At 41.1% G+C, this 18450-nt stretch overlaps 1 protein-coding gene across 1 annotated transcript in view; it reads right to left on the bottom strand.

Annotated features, from left to right (window-relative positions):
• Positions 1-18450, bottom strand: part of RNF17 (ring finger protein 17) — a 514511-nt gene that overhangs the window by 47929 nt on the left and 448132 nt on the right. Inside the window, exons 15-16 of the mRNA XM_053705579.1 lie at positions 17584-17740; positions 14097-14235 (exon numbers count right to left, since the gene is read on the bottom strand). Of these exons, the coding sequence (XP_053561554.1) occupies positions 14097-14235; positions 17584-17740 (296 nt within the window). The remainder of the gene's footprint in view (positions 1-14096; positions 14236-17583; positions 17741-18450) is intronic.

Consider the following 18450-nt stretch of genomic DNA (forward strand, 5'->3'; position numbering starts at 1 on the left):
CTGCATGGCACACCAGATAAGGAGGAGAACACTGCAGAGCAGATAATTCAGAAACTCTTCTAGCAGAAGAAATTGCAACCAAAAACAAAACTTTCCAAGATAATAATTTAATATCAACGGAATGCAAGGGTTCAAACGGAACCCCCTGAAGAACTGAAAGAACTAAATTGAGACTCCAAGGAGGAGTCAAAGGTTTGTAAACAGGCTTGATTCTAACCAGAGCCTGAACAAAGGCTTGAACATCTGGCACAGCTGCCAGCTTTTTGTGAAGTAACACCGACAAGGCGGAAATCTGTCCCTTCAGGGAACTTGCAGATAATCCTTTTTCCAATCCTTCTTGAAGGAAGGATAGAATCCTAGGAATCTTAACCTTGTCCCAAGGGAATCCTTTAGATTCACACCAACAGATATATTTTTTCCAAATCTTGTGGTAAATCTTTCGAGTTACAGGCTTTCTGGCCTGAACAAGAGTATCGATAACAGAATCTGAGAATCCTCGCTTCGATAAATTCAAGCGTTCAATCTCCAAGCAGTCAGCTGGAGTGAAACCAGATTCGGATGTTCGAACGGACCCTGAACAAGAAGGTCTCGTCTCAAAGGTAGCTTCCAAGGTGGAGCCGATGACATATTCACCAGATCTGCATACCAAGTCCTGCGTGGCCACGCAGGAGCTATCAAGATCACCGACGCCCTCTCCTGATTGATCCTGGCTACCAGCCTGGGGATGAGAGGAAACGGCGGGAACACATAAGCTAGTTTGAAGGTCCAAGGTGCTACTAGTGCATCCACTAGAGCCGCCTTGGGATCCCTGGATCTGGACCCGTAGCAGGGAACTTTGAAGTTCTGACGAGAGGCCATGAGATCCATGTCTGGAATGCCCCACAACTGAGTGACTTGGGCAAAGATTTCCGGATGGAGTTCCCACTCCCCCGGATGCAATGTCTGACGACTCAGAAAATCCGCTTCCCAATTTTCCACTCCTGGGATGTGGATAGCAGACAGGTGGCAGGAGTGAGACTCCGCCCATAGAATGATTTTGGTCACTTCTTCCATCGCTAGGGAACTCCTTGTTCCCCCCTGATGGTTGATGTACGCAACAGTCGTCATGTTGTCTGATTGAAACCGTATGAACTTGGTCCTCGCTAGCTGAGGCCAAGCCTTGAGAGCATTGAATATCGCTCTCAGTTCCAGAATATTTATCGGTAGAAGAGATTCTTCCCGAGACCAAAGACCCTGAGCTTTCAGGGATCCCCAGACCGCGCCCCAGCCCATCAGACTGGCGTCGGTCGTGACAATGACCCACTCTGGTCTGCGGAATGTCATCCCTTGTGACAGGTTGTCCAGGGACAGCCACCAACGGAGTGAGTCTCTGGTCCTCTGATTTACTTGAATCTTTGGAGACAAGTCTGTATAGTCCCCATTCCACTGACTGAGCATGCACAGTTGTAATGGTCTTAGATGAATGCGCGCAAAAGGAACTATGTCCATTGCCGCTACCATCAACCCGATCACTTCCATGCACTGAGCTATGGAAGGAAGAGGAACGGAATGAAGTATCCGACAAGAGTCTAGAAGTTTTGTTTTTCTGGCCTCTGTTAGAAAAACCCTCATTTCTAAGGAGTCTATAATTGTTCCCAAGAAGGGAACCCTTGTTGACGGGGATAGAGAACTCTTTTCCACGTTCACTTTCCAGCCGTGAGATCTGAGAAAGGCCAGGACGATGTCCGTGTGAGCCTTTGCTTGAGGAAGGGACGACGCTTGAATCAGAATGTCGTCCAGGTAAGGTACTACTGCAATGCCCCTTGGTCTTAGCACCGCTAGAAGGGACCCTAGTACCTTTGTGAAAATCCTTGGAGCAGTGGCTAATCCGAAAGGAAGCGCCACGAACTGGTAATGTTTGTCCAGGAATGCAAACCTTAGGAACCGATGATGTTCCTTGTGGATAGGAATATGTAGATACGCATCCTTTAAATCCACCGTGGTCATGAATTGACCTTCCTGGATGGAAGGAAGAATAGTTCGAATGGTTTCCATCTTGAACGATGGAACCTTGAGAAACTTGTTTAAGATCTTGAGATCTAAGATTGGTCTGAACGTTCCCTCTTTTTTGGGAACTATGAACAGATTGGAGTAGAACCCCATCCCTTGTTCTCTTAATGGAACAGGATGAATCACTCCCATTTTTAACAGGTCTTCTACACAATGTAAGAACGCCTGTCTTTTTATGTGGTCTGAAGACAACTGAGACCTGTGGAACCTCCCCCTTGGGGGAAGTCCCTTGAATTCTAGAAGATAACCCTGGGAGACTATTTCTAGCGCCCAAGGATCCAGAACATCTCTTGCCCAAGCCTGAGCGAAGAGAGAGAGTCTGCCCCCCACCAGATCCGGTCCCGGATCGGGGGTCAATATTTCATGCTGTCTTGGTAGCAATGGCAGGTTTCTTGGCCTGCTTTCCCTTGTTCCAGCCTTGCATTGGTCTCCAAGCTGGCTTGGCTTGAGAAGTATTACCCTCTTGCTTAGAGGACGTAGCACTTTGGGCTGGTCCGTTTTTACGAAAGGGACGAAAATTAGGTCTATTTTTTGCCTTGAAAGGCCGATCCTGAGGAAGGGCGTGGCCCTTACCCCCAGTGATATCAGAGATAATCTCTTTCAAGTCAGGGCCAAACAGCGTTTTCCCCTTGAAAGGAATGTTTAGTAGCTTGTTCTTGGAAGACGCATCAGCCGACCAAGATTTCAACCAAAGCGCTCTGCGCGCCACAATAGCAAACCCAGAATTCTTAGCCGCTAACCTAGCCAATTGCAAGGTGGCGTCTAGGGTGAAAGAATTAGCCAATTTGAGAGCATTGATTCTGTCCATAATCTCCTCATAAGGAGGAGAATCACTATCGAGCGCCTTTATCAGTTCATCAAACCAGAAACATGCGGCTGTAGTGACAGGGACAATGCATGAAATTGGTGGTAGAAGGTAACCCTGCTGAACAAACATCTTTTTAAGCAAACCTTCTAATTTTTTATCCATAGGATCTTTGAAAGCACAACTATCCTCTATGGGTATAGTGGTGCGTTTGTTTAAAGTAGAAACCGCTCCCTCGACCTTGGGGACTGTCTGCCATAAGTCCTTTCTGGGGTCGACCATAGGAAACAATTTTTTAAATATGGGGGGAGGGACGAAAGGAATACCGGGCCTGTCCCATTCTTTATTAACAATGTCCGCCACCCGCTTGGGTATAGGAAAAGCTTCTGGGAGCCCCGGCACCTCTAGGAACTTGTCCATTTTACATAGTTTCTCTGGGATGACCAACTTTTCACAATCATCCAGAGTGGATAATACCTCCTTAAGCAAAATGCGGAGATGTTCCAACTTAAATTTAAATGCAATCACATCAGGTTCAGCCTGTTGAGAAATGTTCCCTGAATCAGTAATTTCTCCCTCAGACAAAACCTCCCTGGCCCCCTCAGATTGGGTTAGGGGCCCTTCAGAGATATTAATATCAGCGTCGTCATGCTCTTCAGTAACTAAAACAGAGCAGCCACGCTTACGCTGACAAGGGTTCATTTTGGCTAAAATGTTTTTGACAGAATTATCCATTACAGCCGTTAATTGTTGCATAGTAAGGAGTATTGGCGCGCTAGATGTACTAGGGGCCTCCTGAGTGGGCAAGACTCGTGTAGACGAAGGAGGGAATGATGCAGTACCATGCTTACTCCCCTCACTTGAGGAATCATCTTGGGCATCATTGTCATTATCACATAAATCACATTTATTTAAATGAATAGGAATTCTGGCTTCCCCACATTCAGAACACAGTCTATCTGGTAGTTCAGACATGTTAAACAGGCATAAACTTGATAAGAAAGAACAAAAAAACGTTTTAAAATAAAACCGTTACTGTCACTTTAAATTTTAAACTGAACACACTTTATTACTGCAATTGCGAAAAAACATGAAGGAATTGTTCAAAATTCACCAAATTTTCACCACAGTGTCTTAAAGCCTTAAAAGTATTGCACACCAAATTTGGAAGCTTTAACCCTTAAAATAACGGAACCGGAGCCGTTTTAAAACTTTAACCCCTTTACAGTCCCTGGTATCTGCTTTGCTGAGACCCAACCAAACCCAAAGGGGAATACGATACCAAATGACGCCTTCAGAAAGTCTTTTCTAAGTATCAGAGCTCCTCTCACATGCGACTGCATGCCATGCCTCTCAAAAACAAGTGCGCCACACCGGCGCGAAAATGAGGCTCTGCTTATGCTTTGGGAAAGCCCCTAAGAAATAAGGTGTCTAATACAGTGCCTGCCGATATTATTATATCAAAATACCCAGATAAAATGATTCCTCAAGGCTAAATATGTGTTAATAATGAATCGATTTAGCCCAGAAAAGTCTACAGTCTTAATAAGCCCTTGTGAAGCCCTTATTTACGATCGTAATAAACATGGCTTACCGGATCCCATAGGGAAAATGACAGCTTCCAGCATTACATCGTCTTGTTAGAATGTGTCATACCTCAAGCAGCAAGAGACTGCACACTGTTCCCCCAACTGAAGTTAATTGCTCTCAACAGTCCTGTGTGGAACAGCCATGGATTTTAGTTACGGTTGCTAAAATCATTTTCCTCATACAAACAGAAATCTTCATCTCTTTTCTGTTTCTGAGTAAATAGTACATACCAGCACTATTTCAAAATAACAAACTCTTGATTGAATAATAAAAAACTACAGTTAAACACTAAAAAACTCTAAGCCATCTCCGTGGAGATGTTGCCTGTACAACGGCAAAGAGAATGACTGGGGTAGGCGGAGCCTAGGAGGGATCATGTGACCAGCTTTGCTGGGCTCTTTGCCATTTCCTGTTGGGGAAGAGAATATCCCACAAGTAAGGATGACGCCGTGGACCGGACACACCTATGTTGGAGAAACACAGTTTTTAGAATCTTTAAGATCTTCATCAAGAAAAATAATCTGACATTAGATCTGGCCAAAGTGAAGAAGCTGAAGCTACACAAGTAAAACAGAAAACTTACTTCTTGTAAGGCCTTTCTATGGAAGGACTGCAATTTTTCATGTATAGAATTAATGGAAAAAAAGTACCATCCTTAGATGAATAGTAGTTCTCTTAGTTAGAGTAAAAAAAAACACTCTGAACATGTATCTGCTAATAGCTGTGGGCTATGTGAGTGCACAAGTTTAATTATTTACCTGAAATGCACCCATGCTTAAAGGTACAGTCTAGTATAAATTAAACTTTCATTATTCAGATAGGACTTTTAATTTTAATCAACTTTCCAATTTACGTTTAAACATAGGTAGGCTCATATGCTAATTTCTAAGCCTTTGAGGGCTGCCTCTTATCACATACTTTTTAAATCTCTTTTCAACACAAAAAGACAGAAAGTACACGTGGGCCATATAGATAACACTGTGTTCAGGCACAGGGGGTTATTTAAAATTTAGCAAAAAACAATGCTAAATTTAAGACAATAGATAATAAACAGTCACAGTCATGTGATCAGGGGGCTGGAAGAAGGTTCCTAGATACAAGGTAATCACAGAGGTAAAAAGTATATTAATATAACTGTGTTGGTTATGCAAAACTGGGGAATGGGTAATAAAGGGATTATCTATCTTTTAAAACAATAACAATTCTATGGTAGACTGTCCCTTTAATAGCTGTAGAAAATACTTTGGAGGCTAAGGGACAGGTCCCCACAACACTTGTGGCAGGCTTGAGACTAACTTCCATAGGGTGTAATTTTGTTACTACCCACTACTCCATACTCCCCTCTAGCAGTTCTTTGAGGGGGAAATGGGTCTCAGAACCCCTTTCAACAAAGAACCCGGAGAACTTCAATTGTTCATCTTCTCCTGTGGAGGCAAAGATAAAACTGAGATATCAGAGAGTCAGGAGGAATTAAAAGCTCTTGGACTGATGGGTATATTTACATCCTTCTAGTGGCCGGGAATTGAATCCCAAGAGTAATGGACCATGGACTTTCACCATCTTATGAAAGAAAATATCCTTGCGGCTCCTGAGCATAACTGAAAGGGACATTAAAGGGACAGTGTGCATCAATTTTCATATAACTGCATATAATAGACACTACTTTTAAGAATAATATGCACAGATACTGATCTAAAAATCCAGTATAAAACTGTTTAAAAAGTTACTTAGAAGCTCCCAGTTTAGCTCTGTTAAAAAGGTAGTGTAACATATGCCTGCCTGATATCACTGTCCCTTTAAGATTGCTTTCCCTGCTACTGACAATCATGCTGGTTTGGGCAGTATCTGCATTCAACTTACCTGCCTAATTAATCATTCGTGCACCTGATTCCCTCAGCCTCTTTTTAGACCATCTCAGGCCTAAGGTGCATTGCATTAGCTTTAAAGTTTTGTTCCAGAACAGAGGTCTTTGACTGTTCCAGCATGGCTTTTACCAGCATATTCAAACTACAACCTTTCCTTTTAGCTATGCTTAAAATCATCTAACCGCAAGTATCCATATAAATCCATTTTGTTTCCTGGACACTACTACTTAAAGCTCTGGACTTATTCTGAATTACAAGTATGCATTTGGTTATAATCACTCTCTAATTACTACACCAGCATCTTACTCAGAACTTTATAACTATTCGCTGCTACAAGTTGTCATAGCTGAAAACAGAATTTATGTTTACCTGATAAATTACTTTCTCCAACGGTGTGTCCGGTCCACGGCGTCATCCTTACTTGTGGGATATTCTCTTCCCCAACAGGAAATGGCAAAGAGCCCAGCAAAGCTGGTCACATGATCCCTCCTAGGCTCCGCCTACCCCAGTCATTCGACCGACGTTAAGGAGGAATATTTGCATAGGAGAAACCATATGTTACCGTGGTGACTGTAGTTAAAGAAAATAAATTATCAGACCTGATTAAAAAAACCAGGGCGGGCCGTGGACCGGACACACCGTTGGAGAAAGTAATTTATCAGGTAAACATAAATTCTGTTTTCTCCAACATAGGTGTGTCCGGTCCACGGCGTCATCCTTACTTGTGGGAACCAATACCAAAGCTTTAGGAAACGGATGAAGGGAGGGAGCAAATCAGGTCACCTAAATGGAAGGCACCACGGCTTGCAAAACCTTTCTCCCAAAATTAGCCTCAGAAGAAGCAAAATTATCAAATTTGTAAAATTTAGAAAAAGTGTGCAGTGAAGACCAAGTCGCTGCCTTACATATCTGATCAACAGAAGCCTCGTTCTTGAAGGCCCATGTGGAAGCCACAGCCCTAGTGGAGTGAGCTGTGATTCTTTCAGGAGGCTGCCGTCCGGCAGTCTCATAAGCCAATCGGATAATGCTTTTAATCCAGAAGGAGAGAGAGGTAGAAGTTGCTTTTTGACCTCTCCGTTTACCAGAATAAACAACAAACAAAGACAAAGTTTGTCTGAAATCCTTAGTAGCTGCTAAGTAAAATTTGAGAGCACGAACTACATCCAAGTTGTGCAACAAACGTTCCTTCTTTGAAACTGGATTAGGACACAAAGAAGGCACAACTATCTCCTGGTTAATGTTTTTGTTAGAAACAACTTTTGGAAGAAAACCAGGTTTAGTACGCAAAACCACCTTATCTGCATGGAACACCAGATAAGGAGAAGAACACTGCAGAGCAGATAATTCTGAAACTCTTCTAGCAGAAGAAATTGCAACCAAAAACAAAACTTTCCAAGATAATAACTTAATATCAACGGAATGTAAGGGTTCAAACGGAACCCCCTGAAGAACTGAAAGAACTAGGTTGAGACTCCAAGGAGGAGTCAAAATTTTGTAAACAGGCTTGATTCTAACCAGAGCCTGAACAAAGGCTAGAACATCTGGCACAGCTGCCAGCTTTTTGTGAAGTAACACAGACAAGGCAGAAATCTGTCCCATCAAGGAACTTGCAGATAATCCTTTTTCCAATCCTTCTCGAAGGAAGGATAGACTCTTAGGAATCTTAACCTTGTCCCAAGGGAATCCTGCAGATTCACACCAACAGATATACCAAATTATGTGGTAATTTTTCTGGTTACAGGCTTTCAGGCCTGAACAAGAGTATTAATAACAGAATCTGAGAACCCTCGCTTTGATAAGATCAAGCGTTCAATCTCCAAGCAGTCAGCTGGAGTGGGTCGAACGGACCTAGAACAAGAAGGTCTCGTCTCAAAGGTAGCTTCCATGGTGGAGCCGATGACATATTCACCAGATCTGCATACCAAGTCCTGCGTGGCCACGCAGGAGCTATCAAAATCACCGACGCCCTCTCCTGATTGATCCTGGCTACCAGCCTGGGGATGAGAGGAAACGGCGGGAACACATAAGCTAGTTTGAAGGTCCAAGGTGCTACTAGTGCATCCACTAGAGCCGCCTTGGGATCCCTGGATCTGTACCCGTAGTAAGGAACTCTGAAGTTCTGACGAGAGGCCATCAGATCCATGTCTGGAATGCCCCACGGTTGAGTGACTTGGGCAAAGATTTCCGGATGGAGTTCCCACTCCCCCGGATGCAATGTCTGACGACTCAGAAAATCCGCTTCCCAATTTTCCACTCCTGGGATGTGGATAGCAGACAGGTGGCAGGAGTGAGACTCCGCCCATAGAATGATTTTGGTCACTTCTTCCATCGCTAGGGAACTCCTTGTTCCCCCCTGATGGTTGATGTATGAACTTGGCCCTCGCTAGCTGAGGCCAAGCTTTGAGAGCATTGAATATCGCTCTCAGTTCCAGAATATTTATCGGTAGAAGAGATTCTACCCGAGACCAAAGACCCTGAGCTTTCAGGGATCCCCAGACCGCGCCCCAGCCCATCAGACTGGCGTCGGTCGTGACAATGACCCACTCTGGTCTGCGGAAGGTCATCCCTTGTGACAGGTTGTCCAGGGACAGCCACCAACGGAATGAGTCTCTGGTCCTCTGATTTACTTGTATCTTCGGAGACAAGTCTGAATAGTCCCCATTCCACTGACTGAGCATGAACAGTTGTAATGGTCTTAGATGAATGCGCACAAAAGGAACTATGTCCATTGCCGCTACCATCAAACCTATCACTTCCATGCACTGCGCTATGGAAGGAAGAGGAACGGAATGAAGTATCCGACAAGAGTCCAGAAGTTTTGTTTTTCTGGCTTCTGTCAGAAAAATCCTCATTTCTAAGGAGTCTATTATAGTTCCCAAGAAGGGAACCCTCGTTGACGGAGATAGAGAACTCTTTTCCATGTTCACTTTCCATCCGTGAGATCTGAGAAAGGCCAGGACAATGTCCGTGTGAGCCTTTACTTGAGGAAGGGACGACGCTCGAATCAGAATGTCGTCCAAGTAAGGTACTACAGCAATGCCCCTTGGTCTTAGCACCGCCAGAAGGGACCCTAGTACCTATGAGAAAATCCTAGGAGCAGTGGCTAATCCGAAAGAAAACGCCACGAACTGGAAATGCTTGTCCAGGAATGCAAACCTTAGGAACCGATGATGTTCCTTGTGGATAGGAATATGTAGATACGCATCCTTGAAATCCACCTTGGTCATGAATTGACCTTCCTGGATGGAAGGAAGAAGTGTTCGAATGGTTTCCATCTTGAACGATGGAACCTTGAGAAACTTGTTCAAGATCTTGAGATCTAAGATTGGTCTGAACGTTCCCTCTTTTTTGGGAACTATGAACAGATTGGAGTAGAACCCCATCCCTTGTTCTCCTAATGGAACAGGATGAATCACTCCAATTTTTAGCAGGTCTTCTACCCAATGTAAGAATGCCTGTCTTCTTATGTGGTCTGAAGACAACTGAGACCTGAGGAACCTCCCCCTTGGAGGAAGCCCCTTGAACTCCAGAGAATAACCTTGGGAGACTATTTCTAGCGCCCAAGGATCCAGAACATCTCTTGCCCCAGCCTGAGCGAAGAGAGAGAGTCTGCCCCCCACCAGATCCGGTCCCGGATCGGGGGCCCGCATTTCATGCTGTCTTGGTAGCAGTGGCAGGTTTCCTGGCCTGCTTTCCTTTGTTCCAGCCTTGCATAGGTCTCCAGGCTGGATTGGCTTGAGAAGTATTACCTTCCTGCTTAGAGGACGTAGCCCTTGGGGCTGATCCGTTTCTGCGAAAGGGACGAAACTTAGGTTTATTTTTGGTCTTGAAAAGACCTATCCTGAGGAAGGGCGTGGCCCTTGCCCCCAGTGATATCAGAGATAATCTCTTTCAAGTCAGGGCCAAAGAGTGTTTTCCCCTTGAAAGGAATGTCAAGCAATTTGTTCTTGGAAGACGCATCCGCTGCCCAAGATTTTAACCAAAGCGCTCTGCGCCACAATAGCAAACCCAGAATTTTTTCGCCGCTAACCTAGCCAATTGCAAGGTGGCGTCTAGGGTGAAAGAATTAGCCAATTTAAGAGCACGAATTCTGTCCATAATCTCCTCATAAGAAGAAGAATTACTAATAATCGCCTTTCCTAGCTCATCAAACTAGAAACACGCGGCTGCAGTGACAGGGACAATGCATGCAATTGGTTGTAGAAGGGAACCTTGCTGAACAAACATCTTTAGCAGACCTTCTAATTTTTTATCCATAGGATCTTGGAAAGCACAACTATCTTCTATGGGTATAGTGGCGCGCTTGTGTAGAGTAGAAACCGCCCCCTCGACCTTGGGGACTGTCTGCCATCAGTCCTTTCTGGGGTCGACTATAGGAAAACAATTTTATAAATATGGGGGGAGGTACTAAAGGTATACCGGGCCTGTCCCATTCTTTACTAACAATGTACGCCACCCGCTTGGATATAGGAAAAGCTTCGGGGGGCCCCGGGGCCTCTAAGAACTTTTCCATTTTACATAGTGGTTCTGGAATGACCAGATAATCACAATCATCCAAATTGGATAACACCTCCTTAAGCAGAGCGCGGAGATGTTCCAACTTAAATTTAAAAGTAATCACATCAGGTTCAGCTTGTTGAGAAATGTTTCCTGAATCTGAAATTTCTCCCTCAGACAAAACCTCCCTGGCCCCCTCAGACTGGTGTAGGGGCCCTTCAGAAACCATATCATCAGCGTTCTCATGCTCTACAGAATTTTCTAAAACAGAGCAGTCGCGCTTTCGCTGATAAGTGGGCATATTGGCTAAAATGTTTTTGATAGAATTATCCATTACAGCCGTTAAATGTTGCATAGTAAGGAGTATTGGCGCACTAGATGTACTAGGGGCCTCCTGTATGGGCAAGACTGGTGTAGACGAAGGAGGGGATGATGCAGTACCATGCTTACTCCCCTCACTTGAGGAATCATCTTGGGCATCATTTTTACTAAATTTTTTTATGACATAAAATACATATAGTTAAATGAGAAGGAACCTTGGTTTCCCCACAGTCAGAACACAATCTATCTGGTAGTTCAGACATGTTAAACAGGCATAAACTTGATAACAAAGCACAAAAAACGTTTTAAAATAAAACCGTTACTGTCACTTTAAATTTTAAACTAAACACACTTTATTACTGCAATTGCGAAAAAGTATGAAGGAATTGTTCAAAATTCACCAAAATTTCACCACAGTGTCTTAAAGCCTTAAAAGTATTGCACACCAAATTTGGAAGCTTTAACCCTTAAAATAACGGAACCGGAGCCGTTTTTATATTTAACCCCTTTACAGTCCCTGGAATCTGCTTTGCTGAGACCCAACCAAGCCCAAAGGGGAATACGATACCAAATGATGCCTTCAGAAAGACTTTTCTATGTATCAGAGCTCCACACACATGCAGCTGCATGCCATTGTTCTCAAAAACAAGTGCGCCATACCGGCGCGAAAATGAGGCTCTGACAATGATTAGGGAAAGTCCCTAAAGAATAAGGTGTCTAAAACAGTGCCTGCCGATATAATCTTATCAAAATACCCAGATTAAATGATTCCTCAAGGCTAAATATGTGTTAATAATGAATCGATTTAGCCCAGAAAAAGTCTACAGTCTTAATAAGCCCTTGTGAAGCCCTTATTTACTATCTTAATAAAAATGGCTTACCGGATCCCATAGGGAAAATGACAGCTTCCAGCATTACATCGTCTTGTTAGAATGTGTCATACCTCAAGCAGTAAGAGACTGCACACTGTTCCCCCAACTGAAGTTAATTGCTCTCAACAGTCCTGTGTGGAACAGCCATGGATTTTAGTTACGGTGCTAAAATCATTTTCCTCATACAAACAGAAATCTTCATCTCTTTTCTGTTTCTGAGTAAATAGTACATACCAGCACTATTTTAAAATAACAAACTCTTGATTGAATAATAAAAACTACAGTTAAACACTAAAAAACTCTAAGCCATCTCCGTGGAGATGTTGCCTGTACAACGGCAAAGAGAATGACTGGGGTAGGCGGAGCCTAGGAGGGATCATGTGACCAGCTTTGCTGGGCTCTTTGCCATTTCCTGTTGGGGAAGAGAATATCCCACAAGTAAGGATGACGCCGTGGACCGGACACACCTATGTTGGAGAAATATCCTTCTCCAAATATGATAATATATTCAGAATTTTGCATCTATATGTTCAGTTAAACAGCTTTCCTGTGATTCTCCAATATATGCACAAACAGTATTTAATGCCTTAAACTTGCAACTTTATCACCTGTGCTGCTCTGCTTATTACTGACATACTGCTTTATATAATATTATGTACTGTGAACCTGCAACAAACCTTAGTTTGCATCTATGAGTCAATCTTCTACCAGTTTACTCTGAAGCCTGAACATCTTACATTGCTATATTTTTCCACTCATCAATTCCGCAGCTACTCCTATTAACTATGTCACAGTATCAATTTATGTTTTCATTGAAGCCAGAATATATTGTATACATATGTTTCACTCTCCATGAATTCTACAATAACTTCTTGCAACTATAAATCACAGAATATCATCTATCCACGTCCAGGATACTCTTCCCCGGGTCAGGGGTCGGTGTCTCCAATTCCCTACTACTGCCCCGAGGGTCTGTGTCCTGAGCGCATATACACCGGAACATGACAGGTAGCAGGAACACCCACTGCAAGTGGGAAAAGCAGACACTCCCCCCCCCCCCCCTCTTCCTATGAAAAGACCCTTTACACAAACAGGAGCAAACTGGAGTAGGTATACATCAGTATTCTCCTAAAACTTTGGGGCTTGGTTAGGAGTCTGAAAATCAGAGCAATGTTATTTAAAAATAAGCAAAAACTATAAAAATTTTTTAAAAATAAAGCTGTACGGGCTATATAAATGGATCATCTACAAAACATTTATGCAAAGAAAAATCTAGTGTATAATGTCCCTTTAATATGTTGGGTACAACTACAGTAGCATGGATGCTACTTGCCATGCTATTGTTTTTCCTCCTCTACCTACAGCTCTCTTCAAGGCTATTCTCTTATGTTAAAACTTCAAAAGTGCTTGTTAGTTAAATTGTACATCTTTCAGTGCTGCCATCTTGGAATTTAAGTTTTCTTGTACCCTGTGATAGAAGTGGTGCACATTCACAGATCAGTGATATTGTGGTCTTCTTGACAAGCTGTAACATGCACTTCAGTTTAGCGTTCACAATACAAAGGGAGAGCTCTACATTGCTCTATATTATTCCTGAGGGTTTTTATTTATATTTATGTAACTTTTAAACTGTGAAAAACACTGTAAAATGTAACAATTCAGTTTTCCATTGAGCAGGTTAAGTCAAAGTGCAACATGCTGCTGTCACAGCACGCAACAATATGTGTAGCCCAAGCTTGCGGCGCTTAGTAAACAGATGCAGAGCTTTATCAATTGGATTTTGTAATGGCCTAAAATAGGAGAATGGTTACTCCGCAGTGTAATGATTAAACAAATAATGAATCCACAGGTGGTAATTGGGCCATAGAAAAAAAAAACCACTGCACAGTTTGTTCCTGGCAGATTGCTTCTCTCTCTGAATTTCAAAAGCATTACTGTTATCATACAATCTACAATTCAGGTAAACATATGCAAATGTTACTTTTTACACATTTTCATAAATTTTTTTTTGGTCTTAAAATGGCATTAAAAGAAAAATGAAGGTAAGATAAAGGAAACCAACAATAAAACAAATGTAATGGGAATAGTATGTCTTACCTGTTAGTGTCCAAAATAGTTGTAGATCCATAATCTACAAACTCGACTACAAATTGTACAGGATCACAATTAATAAATGACTGCAACTTTGCTCTATATAACTGACCATCAACAGCATATTTTGCAAGACACGGCATATCTGTGGACAAAATAATAAACATGCTTTAACCATTTAAATGTTGCTGTTTTTTTAAAAAAAAATTGCTTTATTTATATGGATTTTGATATTAAAATAGCCCGGTTTTAGTAGTAGGAAAAAACAGTTTCACTTCTGTGATACATCACCCACTACATATTGATAGTAACATATACTATATTTAAAGTATAGTCTAATGTCTAGGGGTGTCAGTCTTGTCGAAAAATTTGAGTACCAAGCATGACCAAATACAAGAACAATATAAAAGAAAGGAACTGTTAGGCTGTAATTTGTAGCAAGAACTTAAAATGCCAGATAAATATACAAAACTTATGCTAGCAACTCCTCTATAAACATTGAAACACATTAAATGACACTTGATAAAGTATAATCTTAAATATTATACTTATTAAACATATGAAACTCAAATAACACATGGCATGAATAGTTTCGGTTCTGGTTCCAACATACGCACGGAAAGTGGAAATGTATATTCCTAGTATAATAAGTGTCAGTTACATTTATATGGTGCATATTTCTACAATAGTGAAAAACTGCAAACACACTCTACGTAAAATATAATATAAAGGGTTCCTATATTAATGGTAAAGCATGGTATGTGTTCATTTGATCCATACTAAAAAAGTAAAAGTATTCTAGCGATAATATTTTTTAAAAAGGGACATGAAACCTAATATTTTCTTTCATGAATCAGAGAATGCAATTTTAAACAACTTTCCAATTTACTTCTATTATCTAATGTGCTTTATTCTCTTTGTATCCTTTGTGGAAGAAGCAGCAATGCACTACTAGGAGCTAACTGAAAGCCAATGACGAGGCATATATATGGAGCCACCAATCAGCAGCTCTTGAGTCTACCTACTGTAGGTATCCATTTCAATACCAAGAGAACAAACAAAATAGATCATAAAAGTACATTGGAAAGCTGTTTAAAATCAAATAAGATCTATCTGAACTATAAAAGAAAAGGATTGTGTTTTATATCCCTTTCACTTGTGTATGCCATTCCAACACTGTTGGAATAGCTAAACATCTTTAATGTCTGGGGATCAGTTGCTTAGTGCAGATAATAAGCACTTGAGGTCTGGAGACAAAAATGAAATAAAAAAATGTGATCATTAAACCATTTTTTATAAGTTAAGATGTTGGTTTAAACGTTTTGGATAGACTGGCATGTCCACCATATATGGTATAGAGAGCCAGTGCATTGCAAATCCGCCACCACCTATTTCATGACCACTGAAAGGTCATTTAATTTTTGCAGTGTTAGGTATTATCTCAAAAACTAGTTTTATATTGGTTTCTAGTAACACTGATTATAGAGCTGACTTGGCAGACCACTGAAATGTATTGTGCCATTTATCACAAGGTATTGTGGGTGTAAAGTTGTTATTCCAGCTTTTCATATAGGGTAGTAACTACTGGGGATTTTAAAAAGTTAGGAGGTGATAGGAAACGGAGGAATTTTTTTAAGAAAATACAAAAGAGCAGTTTTGATAATCTTTTAGTTACCTAGTTAGTTTTGGTCTGTATTTGTGTCTATTTATAAAGTATGTCACCTGATAGAAACATAGCCATTTACAAAAAAAAAAAAAAAAAAAAAAAAAAAAACATCCCCCACATTTTAATTAGGTGTGATTGTTTATGTTGGAACTACCTCTAATTTTGATTCTATTGGAATCTAAAAATATTAGTTGGCTCTGCAGGAGAAAGGCAGAATTATGTAAGATATGTGTGATGAGAGATGGGATTGATGAGATTTGGGGGTGACTATGGAATATTTTGGACCATGTCTCAGCAATAATATGTCATTGTGCTATTTGTTTAGGAAGAGTTCCTCTCGCGTAACCAGCAGAGGCTTTCAAGCTAAGGGAGGCCTGTAAGCAAGTGTTTCAATTGTACCCAAATTTTACACTGGCTTGGGTTTCAGCTGCACCACTCCACAGTACGGTGTAAAAACAATCAGACTGTAAAGTTGAAAATAAGGGCGCCTAGTCCTCCCTCTTTAAGTGGGAGATACATGCCTGTCTAGAGGGTGTCTTTTCCATATTTAAGTAATCACAATGCTCTAGAGTCTTCAAATATACTTTGAGGTAACCAGTATGGGGAGTAGTGTCAAATTTACTGTGTTGATTCTTCAGACTCGCCAGAAACAGCAGTTATGAAGCAGCGGTCTAAAGACTGCTGCTCCATAACCTGTCCGCCTGCTCTGATGAGGCGGACAGGAATCGCCGGAAATCAACCCGATCGAGTTGATTGACACCTCTCTGCTGGTGGCCGATTGGCCGCAAGTCAGCAGGGGGCGGCGTTGCACCAGCAGCTCTTGTGAGCTGCTGGTGCAATGTTAAATGCGGAGATCGTATTGCTCTCCGCATTCAGCGAGATCTTGCGGACCTAATCCGCACTGTCGGATCAGGTTCGCAAAACCTTTCATAAATAGGCCCCTATGGGGCCTATTTCTGAAAGTACGAGCGGACATATGATCTGATGTAGCGTATCGTCCGCCGCACATCGATAAATGCCGACAGTATACGCTGTCGGCATTTATCATTGCACAAGCAGTTCTTGTGAACTGCTTGTGCAATGCCACCCCCTACAGATTCGTGGCAGGGTGTATCAATCAGCCCGATTGTATAGGATCAAGCAGATTGATGTCCGCAGCCTCAGAGCAGGCTGACAAGTTATGGAGCAGCAGTCTTTAGACTGCTGTTATGGAGCTTGATAATACGGCCCCTTAGAAGTGAAACTTAAATTGAGATCTAAACTATAATTTAGGTGTGTAGGTTAAGTTCAAACATTCAGTGATGACCGTTAAACAGATAATTTGTTTAACCTCAATATGACGGGAGCAAGTGTTGAAGATTGGAACAAAGTTCCAATAAAAACATTTCATGTAAAAAGGACTTTAACGCTGGGATCAGATCATGGGGCTATGCCTATAATGCTAGTTATGCCCTCCAGTCGGATTTTCCTTTTTTGAAAAGCATGAAGGAGCAGGACCCCGGAAAAGTTAGGACGTTCCAAGTAAATTAGAAACTTGTTTAAAATTGTATGCTCTATTATAAAATGTTATACACTAGCAAGAGCGTTAGATGTCAGCACTGTTTTCTGCCATGTAATGCTTCAGACACCTACCTAGGCATCTCTTAAAAAAAAATAATGCCATGGGAACAAAGCAAATTTGATAATATAATAGCAAACATTCTTAAAATTGTATGCATTACAAAAGAACATTTTTGGGTTAAAATATCCCTTTAACATATTTCATCTTGGCCTGTGATAAACCAAAGTCTTTTTTGTGTTTGTCATGACAAATATTTTTTACCTTACCTGGCCTAAAGTCTGTCAAGAAAGGCAATGAGTTTGCAGTAATATTTACACTTTTAAGTTTGGATTCAAGTATGTCTTCATCAAGGTCAGAACATTCACTATCATCTGTGTCAGTTTCGATGGATATTTTATTTATGGGATCCATACAAATGTAGACCTGCAGAAGAAAAGCACAATGTATGAGATTTTTTTTTTTTTAAATTTTTTATTTATGCTACAAATTACAGCATCTCCAACTGGTGACTAGGACAACTAAAAGAATAATTATGTACATAATAAATGTATGTTAACATTAATTTTTATAATAAAAAAAAAATTACAACTGAATCTGTAAATAGTAGCAAAATTTAACGGATGCAAATTATCTGGCAATGTACACCTAGACAGGCTATATGTGTATCACTTACTATTCAAAAGAGTCCTTTTTAATGCATATGGGAGCACATTTAACCTCTTAAGGACCACATAATTTTTCAATTTCTTACCCTTAAGGACCAGGGCTATTTTTATATTTGTTTGTGTTTAGCTGTAATTTTTATCTTACTCATTTACTGTACCCACACATATTATAACTTTGACCCCCAAAATCTGTTACACATCTACAACCACCATAAAACACCCATGCTAAATAGTTTCTAAATTTTGTCCTGAGTTTAGAAATAACCAATGTTTACATGTTCTTTGCTTTTTTTGCAAGTTATAGGGCAATAAGTACAAGTAGCACTTTGCTATTTCAAAACCATTTTTTTTTTTCAAAATTAGCGGTAGTTACATTGTAACACTCATATCTGTCAGGAATCCCTGAATATCCCTTGACATGTGTGTGTATATATATATATATATATATATATATATATATATATATAT

The sequence above is a fragment of the Bombina bombina genome, chromosome 3, assembly GCF_027579735.1.
Source record: "Bombina bombina isolate aBomBom1 chromosome 3, aBomBom1.pri, whole genome shotgun sequence".
Classification (NCBI taxonomy): Eukaryota; Metazoa; Chordata; class Amphibia; order Anura; family Bombinatoridae; genus Bombina; species Bombina bombina.